Source organism: Fulvia fulva, chromosome 4, assembly GCF_020509005.1.
Source record: "Fulvia fulva chromosome 4, complete sequence".
Classification (NCBI taxonomy): domain Eukaryota; kingdom Fungi; phylum Ascomycota; class Dothideomycetes; order Mycosphaerellales; family Mycosphaerellaceae; genus Fulvia; species Fulvia fulva.
In genome coordinates, this window is record NC_063015.1 from 914,245 (window position 1) to 934,313 (window position 20,069).

The 20,069-nt window shown below is 54.0% G+C and overlaps 8 protein-coding genes across 8 annotated transcripts; 2 read left to right on the forward strand and 6 right to left on the reverse strand.

Moving 5' to 3' along the window:
* Positions 1–2,574: 2,574 nt before the first annotated feature.
* On the forward strand, positions 2,575–3,042 carry CLAFUR5_04079 (uncharacterized protein; the record flags this gene model as incomplete). The annotated part of the gene is made up of 2 exons (XM_047903227.1): positions 2,575–2,641; positions 2,702–3,042. The coding sequence occupies 2 exons, from the start codon at positions 2,575–2,577 to the stop codon at positions 3,040–3,042; spliced, it is 408 nt and encodes a 135-aa protein (XP_047760374.1).
* Positions 3,043–3,177: 135 nt separating this feature from the next.
* On the reverse strand, positions 3,178–4,980 carry CLAFUR5_04080 (uncharacterized protein; the record flags this gene model as incomplete). Its single annotated transcript, XM_047903228.1, has 1 exon — positions 3,178–4,980. One exon carries the CDS (start codon positions 4,978–4,980, stop codon positions 3,178–3,180), a length of 1,803 nt encoding a protein of 600 aa, XP_047761491.1.
* Positions 4,981–10,143: 5,163 nt separating this feature from the next.
* CLAFUR5_04081 (Transcription factor pbcR) lies at positions 10,144–12,981 on the reverse strand (the record flags this gene model as incomplete). Its single annotated transcript, XM_047903229.1, has 2 exons — positions 10,144–11,452; positions 11,504–12,981. The coding sequence occupies 2 exons, from the start codon at positions 12,979–12,981 to the stop codon at positions 10,144–10,146; spliced, it is 2,787 nt and encodes a 928-aa protein (XP_047761492.1).
* Positions 12,982–13,283: 302 nt separating this feature from the next.
* On the reverse strand, positions 13,284–13,499 carry CLAFUR5_04082 (uncharacterized protein; the record flags this gene model as incomplete). The annotated part of the gene is made up of 1 exon (XM_047903230.1): positions 13,284–13,499. One exon carries the CDS (start codon positions 13,497–13,499, stop codon positions 13,284–13,286), a length of 216 nt encoding a protein of 71 aa, XP_047761489.1.
* A 331-nt stretch (positions 13,500–13,830) lies between these two features.
* Positions 13,831–15,480, reverse strand: CLAFUR5_04083 (putative feruloyl esterase; the record flags this gene model as incomplete). The annotated part of the gene is made up of 2 exons (XM_047903231.1): positions 13,831–14,330; positions 14,385–15,480. 2 exons carry the CDS (start codon positions 15,478–15,480, stop codon positions 13,831–13,833), a joined length of 1,596 nt encoding a protein of 531 aa, XP_047761490.1.
* Positions 15,481–16,217: 737 nt separating this feature from the next.
* Positions 16,218–16,667, reverse strand: CLAFUR5_20175 (uncharacterized protein; the record flags this gene model as incomplete). Its single annotated transcript, XM_059463012.1, has 1 exon — positions 16,218–16,667. One exon carries the CDS (start codon positions 16,665–16,667, stop codon positions 16,218–16,220), a length of 450 nt encoding a protein of 149 aa, XP_059318956.1.
* A 164-nt stretch (positions 16,668–16,831) lies between these two features.
* On the forward strand, positions 16,832–17,557 carry CLAFUR5_04084 (uncharacterized protein; the record flags this gene model as incomplete). Its single annotated transcript, XM_047903232.1, has 4 exons — positions 16,832–16,918; positions 16,988–17,016; positions 17,070–17,117; positions 17,170–17,557. 4 exons carry the CDS (start codon positions 16,832–16,834, stop codon positions 17,555–17,557), a joined length of 552 nt encoding a protein of 183 aa, XP_047761487.1.
* Positions 17,558–18,686: 1,129 nt separating this feature from the next.
* Positions 18,687–19,337, reverse strand: CLAFUR5_04085 (uncharacterized protein; the record flags this gene model as incomplete). The annotated part of the gene is made up of 3 exons (XM_047903233.1): positions 18,687–19,029; positions 19,079–19,182; positions 19,236–19,337. The coding sequence occupies 3 exons, from the start codon at positions 19,335–19,337 to the stop codon at positions 18,687–18,689; spliced, it is 549 nt and encodes a 182-aa protein (XP_047761488.1).
* Between the last annotated feature and the right edge of the window lie 732 nt (positions 19,338–20,069).

Genomic DNA, 20,069 nt, shown 5'->3' on the forward strand with positions numbered 1-20,069 from the left:
TTTGTGCCAAAGCTTGATAGGTGATCCTTCTACGCTGGGGTTGAGGCTTTCGTAGGTATAACTACTCGACTGCAGCCACACTCTGTGTGACAGCCAAGCGGCCCTTTGTCTGTGATACTTGAAGCATTTTCCACTTCAGTCGTCTTCAGATGGTCTGAAGTACGCATTGAGATTGCATTATACCACCTCTGCCCCGGGTGTGTGGCTAAGAGGTGAGCCAGTTGTTGCGGACTTGACGGACTCCACACGATGTCGACACACTGCACGCTGGAATGCGATGTCTGTGAAGGTTGCGCGGTCGAAAAGTCGGCGATCAACTTCTGTTAGAAATAGCCAGGATGCGATGTACCAGCATCTGAGATGCAACAAGACAGCATTGGAGCAAGTCTGCTGAGCCGTAAGAGCATCTATGCCTGATCTCTTGGCGCTTCGTTGTTCCCTTCTTTCCCGAATAATCCGTTGCCTCAGTCCTGAATGCTTGCTATCCGCCGTCACAACTAGCTCTTCCTCATATCCGAGTCTTGACCTCCCGCCAGGCATCGTGTCAGCCTGCGCCTCACAAAATTCGTCTCTTCAAGCTTGCATCGGCCGTCGATCGTTTGGGTTGGTCTTTGACCGAAGCTTCAAACAACAATCTCCTGGGGTCGCGTGGCGCCCTACGTGGGTCGATAGAACTTTTGAAGTGATAAGAAGTTAGTCTACTGTGTTCTCAAGGGCAAGTGGGCCTCAGAGCCTCCGAGAGATCCGTCAAAGACTTTGCCTTCCTTCAGTGACCTGTCGCCGCCACCAACACCGATACCTTGACTCTTGAACGATGGCACTGCTGCCGCAAAACGCGAGGCCGGCGTGCTCTTGCGCTTGCTGTGCTTGCTATGAAAGTGATGGCATGCTTGCGCTGTGGCGAGGAGTTGTTTGCTGCTCGATGCCACCCGTCTTCCTCGTTTCGTGAATATGTCCTTACCGCGCTTGGTCGATCCGTCTCTTTCTGTATGTGGCAAGCCAATCCTTCCACGCAACAGACTGGTGTGGCATAGTCTTTCTCAATCGTTCGCCGTTCAAAAAGGCGATGGGCTGGTTTCAAGGCATGATGCTCCAATGCCGGGCAAAATGTGATGGCGGTGACGGTGCTGAGTACCGAAGTCATCATATCAACCAGTCGAATAGTTCGTGCTGATACCTGATGGTCTGGAAATCGTGTGTGCAGAAACTCGCGTCGCCGTGCTAGATATCCTGAAGCCGAAGCTGTCAGCACTCGACGCGATTGCGCAACACCGCAACGGCGTATAGATAAATTGGCAGCACGTAACGATTGCTTCATCGACTCATAGATCGCTCGATGTGGTTGCAGCTGAGATGATGAATGTGGTGCATAGTTGTGGCGATCTGAAATCCAGCCAGCTGGAGGCCAAAGTCGGCGCGCTTGCCTGAAGCCGAGATCCAGATACATCTTCCACCATGCTGCAATATGACAACGCCCCAACGGATTGGTGACATTATTGCATATAACAATTCTTTGGAACATGGAGAAAGGCCTCGCCACAGGTGTAGATGTTTGTGGGCGCGTGGAGTGTGGGTGGGTGTTGGCGAGCTAGAGTTTGCCTCCCCGATGGAAGCTCCCAAGCTGATCACATCTGCCCGCCTTACGGCGAGAGCCACAACGAGAATATTGACACGGCAATGATACAGTGAGAACATGAAGATCCCGTTCGAAGAACAAGACTCCTTCGATGAAGACAATTACACATAATACAAGAAACGGCTATATATCCCTCCCACACCCAATCGAGAGTCTTCGTGCCTCTATCAAGTAGCTGCAGACACTGTCAAGATCCTTCCAACTCTCACCATCAACAGTAGTACTCAGCTTAGAATTTCACCCTCTTCTCCAATCACCTGCCCATGGGCGAGATGCCTTGATGAAAAAGGGTTGATGCAAAGCATCGTAAGGTTCCAAAAATTACACACTTTCGATAACCGGAGCGTTTCGGTCATCAGACGAATCTTCATGCGACGTCAACAGCTGTGACTCACGGCCAGGCTGGGTGGTCACCTTTGAGGTGGCCTGCGAAAGGCCACCAAATTAGCCTCTGCCCCAAAAAGTGATGATGTGGTTTGTTCAAAAAATTGGGCAGCTGCACCAAGTCACACGCCGGTGACAAGGGCTGTGCTGCCACTCTCAAGGTATTCTCAGCCCCCCAAGTGCCGGCTACTGAGGAGGAAAGAAAGGAGAGTCACAAGGAGGATTGGGGAAAGACTTATGCTTGCTGGCTGCTGGCCTGTGCTCAGCAGGACAGGCATTGTCCCAATTTAAAGGGGGTGGGACAGTGACATAGTGTGCAAGCCGGAACAATATAAAGGCATCGATGAACAGTAGGGAATGACCTGCTAGTATATCAAATTTTGGAGGCCCTGGCCACTACTTCTGTCAGTGAATCTGCGTGCTTTGTTGCCTGGCGGCACGCCATTGATCGATTTCAAGCTCCTTCAGATTCGTTGTGAGCATTCACAGTTGCATCCTCTTCACCTACAAGCTGTCCGCCAACTACGCTTCCTTATGAAGACATTTCCACCAGCATGGCCTCTCCCTTCTTGCAACGACTTCCTGCTGAGCTCCGCAACACCATCTACGACCTCGTCTTCGGTATGCCTCAAGCGCGCCTCTGACTTCCGCCACTCCAACTCCAACTAACCACCTTGACAGAGCCAGAGCCGCAAAGCTTCGCCCCGCAAGGCATCATCAGCACCTGCCGTCAGCTCCGCGGCGAGACACAAGTATACCAGTGGCCTCGCAACTTTCACATCAACGTCCACCCATGCGATGGCAAGCAGGCGATCTCCGCCCTCGAAGCACTCCTGGCCAACGTGCCGCTCGCCGACCTCAACAAAGTACGGAGCATTGTCATAGACCAGCAAATCTGCTCGAGCTGCAAGCATCGCGACCTCAGTAGATATGCTTGGTGGCGAAAGATTGGAAGAAGTCTGCAGGTTCAGGGATTCACTTCGGGAGAGAGACTGAGGATTGTGAAGACGGAGCGCGCTTGAGGTGTAGTAACACGGAGAATAGCAGAGGACAGGGCCGTGCAGTAATGCTTGATCAGTTTACAGCGGTCTGAATCTACTTGAGGTCAGGTTATGCGTGAAGCGCAGTGCACAGTCCTCCCATACTCCCAAGCCCCCTTACTCCTCGGTCCGTCCCTGGGAGCCATATTGATGGCAGGGGCAACTAGTTCTTCTGCATAGCCAAGCCATGTCTCGCCTCTTACCAAACCTCAAAGGCGGGCTAAGGCTCCATGCTTGGTCCTTGAACTCGTATAGCTCATAATACGGAGCTGTGTTGTCCCTGACGCCAGAGGCTCTCCGCGTATTCATCCTCTCCACGATCAAAGGCGGCCTTGGGTACCGCTGCTGGCCGTTCATATGCGTCCGGTACAGTATATGATGGCTCCTGAGGAAAAGACGTTCTCGGGTAGAGAAAACTGCATCTTCGACGTATCTCCACCAGAAATCCTCTGCTGACATGTACAGCCAGACGTTCAAAGCAGTATCGATATCCGAGTGACGAGGCTCATCCAGATCTATAAAGTACTGAAAGATGTTGACCCATGACTGTGAGTGATTGGGGCAGTGAGTGAGTATATAGTCGCTGATGTCGTCGAAAGTTCGACCACGATCTAAGAAAGGATCCCGACCGTGGTTGATCAGATCGATATACTCTCTCCAGTCATCGTTTACAGCAGACTCCCACATGCGCAGTACCTCACGACACACGGCGTCCGCAAGAGTATGCTCCAGATCGTGCCATACGGCCTCGAAACTGGTCCCTGGCCTCAGGCTTACCCAGATCTGATTGACGAGGCGAAGGTCGAAGCTGCGGTCGCTTGTCGCACGGGTGTCACCTGTACCGTGGACTCTTGCGGTGAGCATCAAGCCGGTGCGTCGATTCTTGCGCTCTGCTGCGAGCAGACAGTAGACTCGGCCGACCTCGCCTGCTGTCCAGCCGGTGCTCAATAATCGATCCCGGATGTGCCTGGAGTTGCGGACATGGCTGCCACTGATCGATCCGTCAGCGACGAGGAGCATGTCTTGGACAATCTTGTCTGCACCTGCAAGCTCTGCCAGGCGACCAGACACAACTCGGGTAGCGCCATAGTTCCCGACAAAGTCGTTGATGCCGAGCCTGGAGCCCCATGAGAAAGGCTCTGTTGTGAGACCTCCTGCCCAGTCTACAGTGATCTGGTACCAAAGACGATCTATCATGTGGCAGCAGAGATTCCACCTAAGCCATGATCTAGAGGTGTATTTGATGTCGGTTAATGCGGTCCAGAACAACTCAGATGCAAGACGCTCCGATTCTGAGCCCTCAACATAGGGGTTGGCCATGTCGTTGGACCACTTGATCAGACTGCTGTTGTGCTTTTCCCATTCAGGAATGACACCTAGCCAGCATTTGTCCAGGCTCTCGAGAGACATCTTGTCCAGCTCGCACAGGGTGATGTAGCATTGTCTGCAGAAACCGAGATGTCGGTCAGTCTCCCAATTGCCTACACCAGTAAAGTTTGTAGCTACATCCAGACAACCGCAGCAAATGAATGGTACCAAGGACGCATTCAGTTGTCCAGTGTACAGCTGTCTGAAGAAAGCCTTGATGATCAGCTCATGTTCTGGGCTGTGCTCCACCTCGTTGATAATCAATTGTCGCCTTGACCGTGGATCTCCTGCTGCTCTCCATCTTGTGCCAAAGTTGTTGTGAAGCCCTATGAATCGACCGATATCTGGATGATTCTCGATGTGGAAGTCCAAAGACTTGAGGATGCCGACATAACCCACCGTGGCTTTCGACATGACAAGTCGCTTGTATCGGAGGTATGCGAGAGGTATTTTCGTCAGGACTAGGTGGACAATGTCCTCGTTGTTGTAGACAACGTCATGTAGAGCTTTGGCTTGCGGCGAGGAATGTGTGGGCCGATGGTAGACCTGCATCGTGGCGATGGAATATCGTACGAGGGCTGTGAGAAGGGGTCGTAGAGATGGATCGAGCAGAGGACGGCGAATTGAGGTCGGTGGGGGCGTGTCGGATGTTTGCTGGAATAAGACGCGGCAGCCTACAGGTAATTGCTAAACTTCTGCGGTCAGCAAGGAGTACGCATCTTGTTCGTGCTTCGGAGGCCGTGTTTGTGGGCTGGGCGCGTTCGTGGGATGGTACTGTTAACTAAGTGTCGGGCATGTTCGGTCGATTCGAGAAATGAGAATTTGGCCAAATTGACATTCTCGACTCGTACCAGGGAAAGCAGATCCGTAATGCGTTGTAGGTGCAGACTCTCAAGGTAAACGCTCGGCGGATCAGGTGTATTTGCCGGCGTGAGAGAAGGCAAAGCAGCAGAATCGAGCACCACGCAGCACACTATCGATGCAGCCTCTGCAGCAGATACTCGGATAATTGAATGGAGCGGTCTCTAGCAGGTCGAGAGAAATGTCCCTTCTCCAGTATCAAGCACGAAGCTCAACCATGATGAAAAGAAGTGCTGCAAGCAGCAGATAGCCAACAAAAATTGCCTAAAGACGGTCAGTATGGTCTTGATGAACAGCTAGTGGATTGACTTACGCCGACGACACGCCCGAAGGCGAATCGATCTGTCCAACACCGCGGTGTGCAATGCAGGTCGTTCAGAGCGGTTTGGGTATTCATGAGCGTCCGCCCCCCCCGACACTACAGAAGTGTGTTAATGGTTGCTGATGATGGAGGGGGAGGTAAAGGTGGGGGAGGGGGGGGGGAGAGAGAACGTACAGGTAAGTATGAGGAGGGGAAGCTCTGGGTGGATGGGGATCCAGGTATTTATAGGAGAGCCCTCACAGTGCAAGCTCGCCAGATCACCGCTCATGGGCCACAATAACAAATGCCCTCATTGGCTGCTCACTTCATTGCAACGGTTTCGTCATGTCGACGAGCTCGGACTAGTGCTGTTGTGAAGCGGCGAGAACGCACCGCGGAGGTGAGGGTATAAGTAGCTGAAATTCCCCTTCGAACTGCCCCTCTTTCTTCTTCATAATGCTTAGGACGATCTGGTGGCCCGGCTTGAGAGCTTGCTCAAAGGCTAGCCTTCAGATCTCCTGCCTTGGCTGGTAATGCGGTCAACAGACCCCGCGCACACCACGTGGGTACGATGCTCAATTTTTGCAACCTGTTGTCAGCAGCTGGACTTGTTCAGTCTGTTGTTCGACATCGTGTCGCTGGTATCGCACTGCTCCAGCCGACGCAAACTTTTCACCAGTCCCTTGCCTTGTGCAGGTCGCTGGAGAAGAGTCTCCCTCCTGCTTCAACTTCGCTACTGTTTGCCATTTTCGTTGCTCACAATTCTCCAGCGTCGTGTGTTGACCGTCACATCTGGAATTTGCCCCTGCCAGCCAATACTCTCACGCAGCATTCTTGTTCTGCTCCGTCATGCTGCAACGAGCTCACGCCTTTGCCCTCAAGTGCATCACGCTCGACACGTCTCTGCAAGATCTACCGCCGTTGGATCTACTCGCTCGAATCTCATACCGTAAACACGGAGCGGCCGGCGATCAGCACTCGTGTACTGGCGATAGTGTGCGGTAATGTTATGGTGGCGTCGGTATAGAGTGCGTCGTTGGACTGACATCTGCAGGAAACGACGGGAAGCCAGAAGCCCAGCCTCGATTTGCCACCCTCGACGCGTCTCCATCGTCGCCAGCTCTCTCCGATCGATTGCCCATAGCCGGACAGCTACAACCACCAGCATGGCACTACAGTCCCTACAGCATACAGATCTCAGACTCGTCGTCGGGCAAAAACACAGACGAGAACAATGGAGCAAGAGACGAGACAGTAGATTGGCATGTCGCAAGAGCTTGGGACAACGAGGATCAGGCGGCAACAACATGATAGCAAGCAGCGACTAGGCACCTTTCGGCAGTGCAATCATCATCTATCATCGCAAAGTCCACCCCAGACCCACCGTCAGCCCAAGCACTCTCTGCGCCCTCTCCTCGACAGCTCGCGCTAGAAATGCCCAACCTCCAACATGCCCGCCACACCGCCGGCGCTCTTCTTGACACTCGCCACAAACACAAGTCATCGCTCGAATCAAAGCGTGACAGACTTCGTGCAGCATGGCGCCGACGATGAAGGAAGTGCTCAGGTGCCTGCGCCACGGCCGACCATCCTCGTTATACCCACGCCCTGTTGGCAACACTTGAACAGAGACTGAGCCGTCTGCTTTGCTGAAGGTGGTGCCGTAGGCTGCTCCCAAGAACACCACAATCTCGGCGAGCTCAGCTCGGGTGTTATTGAAAGTCGTGCCAAAGATAACGATGCACGACAAACTCCAGCCTTCTTCGAGAATTGGGTTTGCTGCCTGAACGCTGAGGCAATGGTACGTGGTGAAGCGGGAGGCTCATCGATGGAAGCAAGCTTATGGGTATACGAGAATATGAACAGCGTCGCCGGCGGCATCCAGGACTCGTGTAAATGTACCGTTTGCTGCCAAATTCAACCTTTCAGCGAGAGGACAAGTCTGCATATGCCGTGGGAAAATCCCTGATGATGGAGCGGGTTAGCGCAGCTGGAAGTCGTTCTTCGTGTGTAGATTGAGGCATCATGCTCGTCGAGGTTGCTATACAATGGCAGAGAGGACGACCGATTGAGTGCATGTACGATAATAGGGAAAGGCGAGCTTGCAGCGTTGGACCAAGGCGAGATGACCAAAAGCCGCTGGACTTTGCAAGGTTCACCTACGGCAGAATAACTCATCGTCACTGTCGTGACATAGGCGAGAGTGTTATTGATCGGGCTTCGGCAATGCTGTCAATTACTTTGCAGCGTTGTGACAATGCTCGCTGCTCTTCTCCAGCTTCGCCTTCGACGCACCTGTGGCTCTCTGGCGAAGCAACTGCGGAGCGAATGGCATGAGCCTTGTTCTTACGTAGATGACCCGTAGCCGCATGCTTACCATGCATTCCATTCCTTGCTGCATTGCAATACATCGAAAGCTCGCCATTCAGCCAGAACGCCAAGCCGTCGCATGTGACGCGTCTCTCGCTTCCGAACCAGTAGCGCCGAACATGCGGCAACAGCCGCAATTTGGAGCTATAAGAATTTTCGCCCTTCCTCTTGCAACTCTCTTCCCTTTCCTCTTCATACTATTATTATCCGGATTTTGCGTTGCTCGCCCTCCCGCCTGCTCTGCTCAATTCACTCTGCTCTAATTTTTGGAACCCACACAATCTTTTCATCAGTACTTGAGCCACACGCTTGAGGTTGGAGAAGAGTCTTCCATGTTGCATCTCACTTGCAGTCATGTTGTGTCGGACTTGCGGTCATGTCGTGCCTCACTTGCGGCACACCTGCGACAGCCATCTTCACTTGAGATCCGACAGCGGTGAAGGTGAGGTATAAGTATCTTCTTCCGGTCCTGCTTGACTTCCTTCCCTTCCTTCCTCATACTTCACGATAGAACTTTGGTTTTGTCGTCGGATGCCGTCGGTCGAGGCTGGTCCTCCCGATTGTTGCTTCCCCCTTCTCATCAATTTTTGGGCGATGGTCTATCCTTTTCATCATGCTTGGGCTTGGTGCCTGGTTGTGGAGAAGAGCGGCACAGTGCTGCGACGTTGTTAGACGTGCCGTTGTCCAGAAGATGCTGGATTGAGGCCACGAGGGGACTTGGCGGCGGCACAGCTGCAGTACAGTCCCGCAAACTCGAGCTGGAAGCATAAGACCGAGACGCCTGTTGTCATCAACTCTTGCGGATTGAAGACAGCCTGTACCGACACAGCCCTCACGAGAGCCACGGCGATTACTGGACGGTGGAATGGTACGTAAAGATCTGAGGCAGCTGACGGACTTTGCACACACGCTCCACGAGATGGACTCGCGATGGCAAAACTCATGCTGTCATATATCTATTCAAACCACCCATCTCCAGTTTGCGGATGACACCTTGCGCGCGTCTATGTACTACCACAAGCCAAAAATCCTTTCCGCTCTGCTCAAACTCCCGTCAGACGGTCAAGAGAAAGACTTCGCGGGAGCGATGGAGGCAGAACGAAGCGACGGTCAAGCCCAGATGATATCCACATCGAAGCAGCATTGAAGTCGGACTCTGTGCGCACACCTTCACTCCCAGAATGCTATCAGACCTATAGCAAACGCACAAACGATACCTCACGAAGAAAGGTCTACGAGCGCCCACGAGACACCTGTCTAAACTTCGCCTCAGCACCTCTGAGCTTGCGGCAAGACGGTTCTCAGGAGCCTCCCACCCACGGGCCAGCACACAGGCGACGAGAAGAAACAATACAGCGAGAGCACGTTGTATGCTATGAAGGCTCGAAGGGAAGGGGCTTTTGAGCAAATATGGCGCACGAGAGGAGACATACACTGCGTGTCCAAGCAGCAGCTTGCACGCCGTCGAGCAAAGCCAGAAAAGGACATCGTCTTCAAGAGCATTGCTCAAAAAAAAGCAGACGTCCAGGAGATATCGAAGCAGCGGGAATAAGCCAAGCTTTCCGGACGCCGTGTCAGATAACAAAAGAGCTGGAAACGGAGGAGAAGGAGAAGGACCTCGAACGGGAGGTCAAGAGGGAACACCAGCGATCAGGGACAAACAACCGGACAAAGAGGCATGTCTCCAGGCTGTCAGGAGACGCGCGCGCGCTACGACATGGGTCCTCTGTCCGGGCAATACTGCAGAAGATCTACTTGATGCACGTAGGTGAGACCACTCTTGAAGAGCGTAGACCGCGTGTCCTGGCTGCATCAACTCGCTCTGTAGGCAGTGACTGTGGTCGTGATGGCAACGTTGTACAGGAAGACATGGCGCCGGCAATTAGAAGGCTCTTGGCCGGTCTGTCGCTGGTACCTATCGAAGCTGTGGAGCTTCGCAACACTCTCTGCCGCCCGAGGTACATTCAAATCAAGAAGCCGCCGAACGTCGGCAGCCTCCGCGAGACTCGTGGAGCATAGCGGCAAGGAGGAAGCAGGCAGTGTGAAGCGTGGTCCAGTACTATTGCGAGCACTTCGCGCAGTCGACACTCCATCTCTCATACAAGTAGCTAGAGTAGCTTCTCACGCTTTCGCGGCTTCAAGCACCGCAAGCACTTCGTAGCAAGCCTAAAAGTAGACCCAACTCACCATCCACTGGCAGCACCCGGATCCCCATTGAAGTTGAAAGGTCCCATCCCTCCACCAAGGAACAGTCCATCCATCCCACTTCCATTTAACTCATCCATACTGCCCAGATTGATTCCCATAGCCTGCTCGAAGCCAGAGCCCCAGAGATAGTCTGGAATCGTACCATCGATACCATACTGATCAGGACCGCCAGCAGCATAAGCCTGGCCATTGTCTGGCGGTGGCGGGTATGTCGCTTGCTGTTGCTGGGCTTGCTTTTCTTGATGTACCGGAAAGCGAGAGTCAGGATGTCCTGGTGCTGGGCGCTGGCTGTAGTCGACCGGGAAGGGAGTGTTGAAGGTCCACCCTTCGCCGCGACCTTGATCCTCGCCTTGTTGTGGTTGCTGATCTGACTGGCGATTGGCTGTGGCGACTTGCGAGAGCATGTGAAGTGGTGTCTGACCAAGTCGATCTGCTTGTTGCATCAGATCCTGACCATTCCATGTTGGTGGGTGAGGTAGTGGTTCGCCGCGAGCCTGTGCTGCGATGTTCTCCTTGTGCCTGCCGAACCAATCCTTAAGCACGGTCAGGATACGCAGGATCTTAGGATGTGGTCTGAACTCTTGCTGATTGGCAACAGATCCAAACATGCCCATCAGACTGTCGATATAATGATCAACACGGACATCTTCAGGTGCCATGATCTTTGAGATCTCGCTACCAGGCGTCGTGATGGCGACATGCATCTTGATCAGTATGACCAATGCATATGTGCAGCGCACGAAGAATATGAGCATCGGTAGTGCTTTGACAGTGTCAAGGTTGTACGACAGCATTGTGTCGAGTATGCCGTTGGCGGCTTTGCGGCATGCGTCAAGGGCTGCCATTTGATGTTGTGTCAGAGTCTCCGAGCTGTTGTTGACGGCTTTGAGTGACTCTTCGGTAAATGGAAGACGGAAGTCTTCAATGTTGTGGTTGAAGTGCAAGGCGATCTCATGCAAGTAAAGATTTGCAACATGCTCGAAGAAGCAGAGACCAGGATGTTGCTTGAGCTCGGCCGGGATGTTGTCTGACCAAGTCTTGAGCTCGTTCTCCAGCACGTTCAGCTGGTAGGTCACCTTCGGATCTGTGATACTGATTGTTGCAGTATTGTCGTCCATCAGGAACTGCAGACCGATCTCCTCGCAAATGTGCTGGATCTTGATGTGCTGGCAGAAGAGCTTGTCGGAAGGAAGTGCTTCGGGACTCGACCCCAGGATGTCGACGCATTCCTTCATGTAGTGAGACCATCGAACCAGGTTTGGTCGGCGAAGCACCATCGAAGCACTATCATCGTCAGCAAAACGATCACAAACAGCAAAGAAATTCGAAACTTACCACGCACACAAAAAGTAACAACTCAGCCACGCTCTTCTCGCCTCGATAGTATCCGAGTTCTGCGGCAGCTGCATCTGCGGCCCAGGCGCGAACTCAGCATGCGGGCCACCAAAACCTCGTCTCGCCTTCGTCGCATTGAACCTCTTGCCCAGGCCAATGTCGATCGCCATCACAGCAGCCATGTGAATGATCTGGTAAAAGTTTGTCTGCTCCGCTTTCTCCGGTGGCTTGTACCAAAGTGCGAGGACTTGCATAGCCTGGATCAGCTCGAGCGACTTGGCTCCATTGCATACAACACAGTCCGCGATGGCGCGAATGGCTTCACGCGAGAGTTGCTTTGTGACGTCCGGATGTAAAGTGCCTGCTGAGGATGCCGATAAAATGCAGACGTAGAGGATCGGCTTCTCCTTCAAGATCTGCTCGGCTGTTGTGTCAGGGTGGAATACGACTGCCGGCATTTGAGGTGCCAGCTTGTGGAGGTAGCGGTTGAAGATAGTCACGCCAATTTCTGGATTGACGAGCGTGTTGATCCTGTTCATGAATTCCTCTGGCGAGCGATGGATAAGGTACCGCATGGAGTCGGCGTATGGTCCCCAAGAGTCGCTCATTTGCTGGAGCCTCTTCATCGAGTCGTCCTGAACTGGCTGGTTCGCTTGATATCGTCCCATCCGTCCAGCATTGGCATTGTCTGCACTTTCCTGCGTGTCCGTAGCGCCTTCCTCAGTGCGTCGTCGCTTCTGCGGAGGCTGCATTCCAGACGATCCAGATCTCGCGGACGGGCTGTCTGCCGCATTCTGATGATACTGCTGCAGTGCCTGCTGTATATTCGCCGGCTGTTGTCTACCCTGCATCATATCCGCAGGCGGTGCCGGTCCAGCTCGTGGAGAGGGAGCGTACTGTTGCTGAGGTTGTGGCACATGTCCTGTCTGCTGCTGCTGTTGGAGGACGGCAGTCAAGGCATCCAACTTCTTCTCCAGCTCAGCGACTCGACTGTCTGCCTTCTTCTGTCTCTTACGACTTGGTGCTGTGATGATGCACTGCCTGCCTGCCTTCTGACATCTGCGACATGGCAGCTCGGGGTGGGCCGGGTCCTGGTCGCATCGTACTTTCAGCCCTCTGCAGGCTTCGCACGCGCGTGGTCTCTTTGGATCTTCGCCAATTCCTCCTTCGCCGTCATCGTGGGAGTTGTTTGCGTTTGCGTCGTGTGGAATGTGATACGCGCCCGGCGGCGGTGGGGCAGCGGGACTCGCCTGGTTGCTCGCGCTGCCTGTCGATGGTGCTCCTGTAGTCGGCTGCTGGGGTGTGTGTCCCTGCGGTGTCGGATAGTGGTAGTATGGCTGCGGCGGGGATGGTGCGTATGTCTGTGGGACGGGTGGTGGTCGCTCGTACTTGAGCGGCGGTGGCGGAGCGGAGGGGGTGGAGTCGCCGCCGAGTCGAAGTCGAGGGTCGATCTGCGGGTGTTGCTGTTGTCCGCTCATGGTCGCGATAGCCTGATACTTACTGTTAGCCTGGTCGTCGTCGGTGGTCGGCGAGAACACGGCGTGAAAGAGGCCGCGAATGCGACTGTGAAAGATCCGAAGTAACCGAGAAGGAGGATCCTCGCCAAGCATTTCTGCCTGAGGCCTGAACTTCATCGATATAATGCCGTCCTTCACTTCCTTGTGCCACTGCAACATCAACACTTCCACGTCCAGCAGCATGGGCGCCGCATCCATCTGGTATCTAGCAATGCACGACGCGGTCCGGCAAGTGAATTCGCGCATGTGGTGTTGTACGTACCTCAATCCCGCAGGACCAACGCCCTCGCCTTCGAGCAGAACCTCTTGCCCGTGTTCGGGTGCGCCTTGAAGAGGTTGCGGATGGCCACGAGCCGCTGGCACTTATCTGTGTACTTTGGCAGTACTGCCGGGCAGTACTGCGGGAGGTATATGGCCTTGAGGGCGTGGTAGTAGATTGCGCCCTGGATGTCTGCTGGCAGGTCGTTGAAGTTGGCCATTTCTGGAAGATAAGGTCAGTGATATGGTATGGGGCAAGAGATGAAAGTTTCGGGAGAGTGCATGGGGCGGTGAAGGTGGTTTCACGTACCTCGCGGCGATGTTGTTCGTAGCAGAGACGGTTGGGCTCGTCGAGAGGTATGTAATTTGCTGGCGGCGCTTCACCTGCTGACTACTCAAACCGCTCGCGTAGCATTGGCAAGGATCAGACACCCCTCTCTGCTAGTATCTTCGCCCGTTGAAGGAACGGAACTCCAGTGTGAAGCATTGCAATGCTACGCCCTCTTCTACGGCACCCTCCCAATAACACAACCTTCATTACATTCGACCTACTCACTTACACGCGAAGCTATCAACGCTTGCTGCATCTCCACCAAGATACACCTGCTGCTTCGGCCACGCACATACTCTCCGTTCCATGTGCATATCCCCCTTGCCCTTCGCAAGAAGTGTCTCGGGCGCAACTCCCCCCTCAACCCAGTTAATCACAGCATCAAGAGATCCTGCAGGTGGGGGCCCAGTTCCACCAGCGCAGTGAGCCACCCCAGGAGCTTCAAAGTATCGATAGAAGTTCGCTGCATTAGCATCCTGCTCGAGAACCCGTTGATAGTAGTGCGAGGACCCATTCGGCATGATGAGTTGATCAGCCAGACCGTGCCAAGTCAACATTTTACCGCCATGGTCACGGAAGGCTGAGAGATCTGGATCGGAAGTGTCGATTATGCTGGTGTATTCTTGTATCGATCGATGCCAGAGGGAGAAGTATTCCTCGTTTGTGAAGTTGCGGAGGTCTGCATCTTCGTCTTTCAGTAGGAGGTACTTGATGTGTTCGGCTGGGAACATGGTCAGTGGTCGTCATTGATTGAGGGCTGAAGAAGCAAACTCACAACCAAAGGCACCGGTACACGCTGAGACGCTGGCATTGCCTGAACATTCGGTTCCCAATGTTCCACCAGTCAGATCCGTCTCATGCGTAAAACCGTACCATCCATACTTCCCATCCTTACTCCTCGCTCCTCGCCAAACGGCATTGACGATGTCTGCAGCTTCTTTACTAAACCTCCTCTGCTCCCCATTGCACTCAAACTCCTCCCCAACCAGGCTCCTCGCATCAAACTCACACAATCCAGGCAAACTAATAATCTCATCCTTCACCCCATCAATCTCATCACAAGCCTCCACCGCCCTCCTCGTGATAGCCTCAATCTCACACTCAGCCGGATAATAATCCATCTCATTCATAACCTGCTGACCCCAAAACTCCGCTAGCAAAAAGTTCGCCCAATTGATCGCCGGCGCAATCGCCAAGATTCCATCATACGCATCCGGATACCTCTGCGCCATCATCAGTCCCTGTCGCCCTCCAGTCGAGCAGCCTGACCAGTAACTCTTCTTCGGTTTTGTCTGATAGAAGTTGGCCGTGATTTGTTTCCCGGTGATTGCCAGATCATTCAACGCCACGCTCGCAAAATTCTGCAACCCAGTCAGGTTGACATTCCCATTACTATCCAGAATCCAACTCTCCGCACTACTATCGTACTGCGAGTGACCCCCATCCGTCGACGCCGAGGCCCATCCATCTGCAGTGTTCGGAGCTATTTGGTCCCACGGCCTGCCTGTCCTCCAGCCTCCTCCGCCGGTTCCAAGGAAGCGGCCGTTCCAGTTGTCGAAGGGTAGTAGGACGAAGACGTTGATTTCGTCATGACGGCCGGGGTGGGTGTATGTCACTGTTACGTTGCAGAAGTTGAGGTCGTTCCAGGTGCCGTTTACCCTTGTGCCTTCGATTTCTGCTGATGTGGCGGCGAAGTTGTGGACGGGGTTTGCTTGGACTTCGAGGATCTTGGCGCCGAAGACGTCGAGGTTGTTCAGGAAGGAACCATTGCAGCGCTGTACGAGATTGGAGCTGGAGATTTCGCCGTAGGATGCCATTGTCGTTTGCAAAGGTAGCTGCTCAATCACAGCGAGGAAGTCCTGCTCCGCCATGACCGCCTCTTTATACTCTTACCCGTGCCCAGCCGGCTATCTTGCTTCCTTTTGCTGCATTACACTGTACCCACTACAGTGCTACCAGATCGAGGTCCCGAAGCCTGAGATCCATGGATGACGCAGACTGCAAGATGAATGATGCAAACAAAGTGGAGCCTCCTGCTTTAGCCTCCTGCTTTCCCCGCACGAGAGTTCTGATCCGAAGACTGGGCTTCCCTTGCCGAAATCTGGGTAACGATACTGCCATGGGCTGGCTTTGTGCTGAGCTTGGCTTTGTCGCGATTGGCAGCTGACGCTTTTCCTGATTGAGCGTGGTGAAAGATGTGGGTGAATGCATTGGCGTGGTTGTTTGGGATCGATATATGCAACATTTGAAATGCATCGCGACCATCATACTGCTCAAATACTGCTGTCTTGAACCGCGAGGCCAACATGAGCTGCAGAGAATATCTGAAAGACTTGAATTGATCGGATTGCAGGCGAGGCGCTTTGAAAAATCTTGTTTCCTGACAATGGAACATGCTGCAAGGTCGAATCAGCGAGAGCCTCAATAGACAGCATAGAGTACTCATCTTACTCGAAGCACCCACCGCATCGCCTCAACGATGAGGGAAGTCTCCAGTGGCCTGTCCACGGACGAAACCAACCTGATGCCCTCCCCGACCGCCCCCAGGTCTTGCGCCCCTATATACTCTACCTAGCCTACCTACTCTACCTATTCCCACCGCCTCCCTTCACGCCAACCCCCAGTGCTCCCACAGATGCATCCAGCCGAGCAGCCACCCTGACTGCATCGACGCAGTGGCGAGCTGCGCGTGCTCTTGCCGACTATATAACGCCACAACAGTCCACGTCCCATTCCCCTCTCGCCAGATCGAGATGCGGCTGGGCGTTGGCAAGCCCAAGACCGCCATGTTGGTGCGGAGCCGGAACTCGTCCACTGGGCCGCGAAGGCCGGGCATGCTGAGCTGATTGAGCCTGGCTGGAGGAACGAAGGGCCGTGCTGCTGGGTTCAGCGCCTGTTGTTGCGGTTGCTGCTGCTGCTGAGCAGCGGGTGATGATGATGGTGGTGGTGGTGGTGCTGTCGAAGGAGGGCCGGGAAAGAATTCGTCGTCGTCGTTTTCGTTGAAGGATCTTGCTTCGTTGAAGCGGCGGCGGTACTGCTCTTGCTCTGCGGAAGGCATTGTGGGTTGTGGTGGTGGGTGTGAGCTTGTTGTTGTGGTTGTTGGTGCTGTGTGATGGTATCTGTCGATGTCGAAGCGCTGTGAAGCTGTATGATTCCAATCGATCTAAGTGAGGGTGTGGCTCTAGGAGCTATTGTTGCTGTGTGAGGTCACTGCAAGGCTCAATGGCGGCTTGGCGGGCTCTCGCGGTCATATTTGATTTCTTAGCCGCCTGCTGCAACACTTCCTTCTCAGCGACGAGAACACACACAGTACGTACCACTCATTGACCAGCACCTGCGTTGCAGCCTTTGCTAACGTATCACCTCTCTTGCTTGCAGAACAACAAGACATACACATCACTCGACATGTCAGTACAGACCCCTTTCGATGGATTGGACAGTACTAACAGCTTGAGCCCAGGGCTATCACATACACCGCCAACCAACTTCTCTCCCGCCGCTACATCCTGTAAGTCATAGAGCATGACACCTGCCTCTGGACGTCACTGATAACCTTGTAGTACCGCCGCCTCCACACCAATCACCCTCTCCATCGACCTCATGGCCCTCCGAACGGTGCAAGATCTCGTCGCCCAGCGCGAGCTGGCAGAGGCCCAGCGGTACGCCACCGCCATCAACACATACGATGACAGCAGCATCGATGCTCTATGGCAACGCATCATCAACATCAATCGAGGCAGCGGGTGGTGGCCGCTGAGCCGCGCCGCCACCCACGCGCGCCAACAGCTCACGCTGCGCCGCAACCTCCGCGAGTTCAACCGGGCCCGCGCAGCCCACCACCACCAGACAAGCACTTTGTCGCCAGCAGAGAGATGGGCCTTGCGCCGAGCGCGCAACATCCGCCGCCAGCAGCAGTGGCAACGACGACAGGCTCGACGCCACAATTGACCTGGTGTAGGTCACGACAAGATACAAGCACCCATGCTTGACACCGAAAAATGGGCCGCTGCAGCACCGTCCGCGAGGGCGCTGCTGAGCAGTGAAGTCGGTCGATGGCAGACACCTTCACGTGGTGACCGGCGTGAGTAGTCCTTCGGGGCGAAACCAAGAGAGAGTAGCTCGATTCGAGTGAAACCAGTAGCTGCCCAAGGTGAGTCTGAGGAGGGCAGGAAGGTGGTCGAGGAGAAGATGATATTCAGGGAGTAGGGAGGGCGCTTCCGGTCGCCCAATACCGCAGAAGGGGACATCCGACGCCACTGGTTGAAGTTCTCTACGGTTGACGAGGCTGGCTTGTCCTCGAGTCAGGAGAGAAGCGCATCCACGAGCCAGGCATTGAGGTGAACATGCAGGTAGCGTGCAGTCTTAGTAAATAACAGTCTCCTCTCGCTCTTCACGATTCTTGCAGCCATCATCTCTAGATCCATGAGACTCCAGCCCAGATCGTCTACCTTCTTCTTCTCGTCCAAGGCAGAACACATCCCTCAAGCATCGCAACTTCGACCAGACCACCATACCTGTCACACAGCAAGCTCCAATGTGACATCCTCCGAGCCACGAACCGCGTCCCATCAACAACATGTTCGTCTGCTGTCGCTGCGGCACCTGCACCACCGGCTCATCGATCTGTAGCCGCTGCGCACACTGCGAGTGCGACGACTGCACACACGTGGGTCGCCGTGACAAGCAAGCAGATGTACCACTTCCTGATACGGTCGAGACAGGACCCTCTGGGGCTGGAGCAGGAAGCGGTGCAACCCATGGTAAGAGTGCGAGCAAGAAGGGATAGATCGAACGGGATAAGGACGACCGCGGTGGCCGCGCGAGGAGTTTCAAGGGCTGAAAAGATGGTACGCGAGTGCCAATGAGGCTGGTATCCATTCATTTGGGTTGGGCTCGTTTGTTTGTGATGATCGGGGATAGGGCTACGAGCTCTGTACAATAGTCAGCGAGAGAATGGGTCGTATGGGAGTAAGATCGTGTAGTAATCTTTGATTGTCAAAATTGATCGAAGAAATCGCGTGGCTTACATCTCATAAACGGCTTCTCTTCCCACTCGCAGTAGCAATGCCTGATGATATTACATGGCAGCAGCAAGCAGTACCAGTCCACCAAAGCTATCAATGCCTGCGCACCAATCTTGCCACTTCGCGGGAGAGCGCGAGCCTGGTCCATTGAGGGCCGTTGCAATGTCCACCGCTTCGTGGAAATCAAGCTTGACAAGCTGACCACTCACTGCCATACCATAGGCGTCCCGTGAGTCCGGTCTCACGGTCGCTACCATCCATGAAGTCTCATTATTTGCTTCCCAGAGCTGTTTTCTCGAGGGAAGTCGAGCAAGCACAAGAATAGTCCAGTCCTTGCACCGTGAAGCTGGTTCGAAGTGGACTAGCATTTTGACAATTTGGTAGATTATGCAAAGCCTGTCCGTCAGCTGAGGGCGAGCAGTAGGCTAGAAAGCACATATCTTACCTTCGAGCCGATTCGTTGAAGATGCAGTCTTGCCAGCTCATGGAAAAGTCGTTGAATAATGCTGCCTGCGTAGCAGCGTCGCCGTTCAGCTGCATGGAGAGCATCTTCGTGATTTTGTCTCAGCCTGTGCTTCCTTGTAACACCGGTCAAGACTCACCGTCACAATCCTCAGCATCAAAAAGTCAACATTGTTATGCTCATTTTCTCCCTTGTCAGGATGTAGACGAACAAAGCCTGTAGAGCAGCAAGCAGTTCCCATCGATCAAGCTTCGTGCCGAGGCTGTGCGCAAAGTCCTTCGCACTCGAATCTGACGTTCTTCCAGAACAGCTTGCGACTGCCTCGAAATCCGTTGTCACTCATTCGGGTAAGGTTGATGCAGTCCGTCAGCGGCTCCATGTATTTGCTCAGCGAGTCCAGGGAGAACACTGTTGGGTGAATAAAGGGCAGAAGCTACGAGTGCTCGGACAGCGTCAGCTGGCTGAGGCGGTATGTTCAATGGCATATCAGACACCGTCTTGGCGAGCTGAAGGCTATCTGGGGCTCGGGAAGGCAACGCATGATCCGACAAAGGCTGCGCCCAATCCAGATCCGGCAGTTCAAAGGGCTCGAGATCGGTGTCAGGGAAGTCGATCGAAGGTAGGAATCCACCCTCCAGAGTCAACTCCCATGCATCGTCAGATGTCGCGGGTCCAGTCCTGGATGCGGGCGAGGAATTCAACGATACAGCTGCATCGTTCCTGAGTGTATTCCCAGCCGCGGTGGTCTTGCCTGGATAATGGCATTGTGTTCCCTTTGTCGAGCACCGTGCGCATTGTGGTCGGCGGTTGTCACAACGAGACTTGGTCTTTGCACACACGATACCAGATGCCCGAGAACGGCAATAGTATCGATGTCGCTTCAATGTCGATGCTCAAGTGTTGTCAGCAAGGTAGGCGATCGCAAGGCATAGCGGAAGATGACTGACGCTTGTCGAACGGCTTATTGCACTGC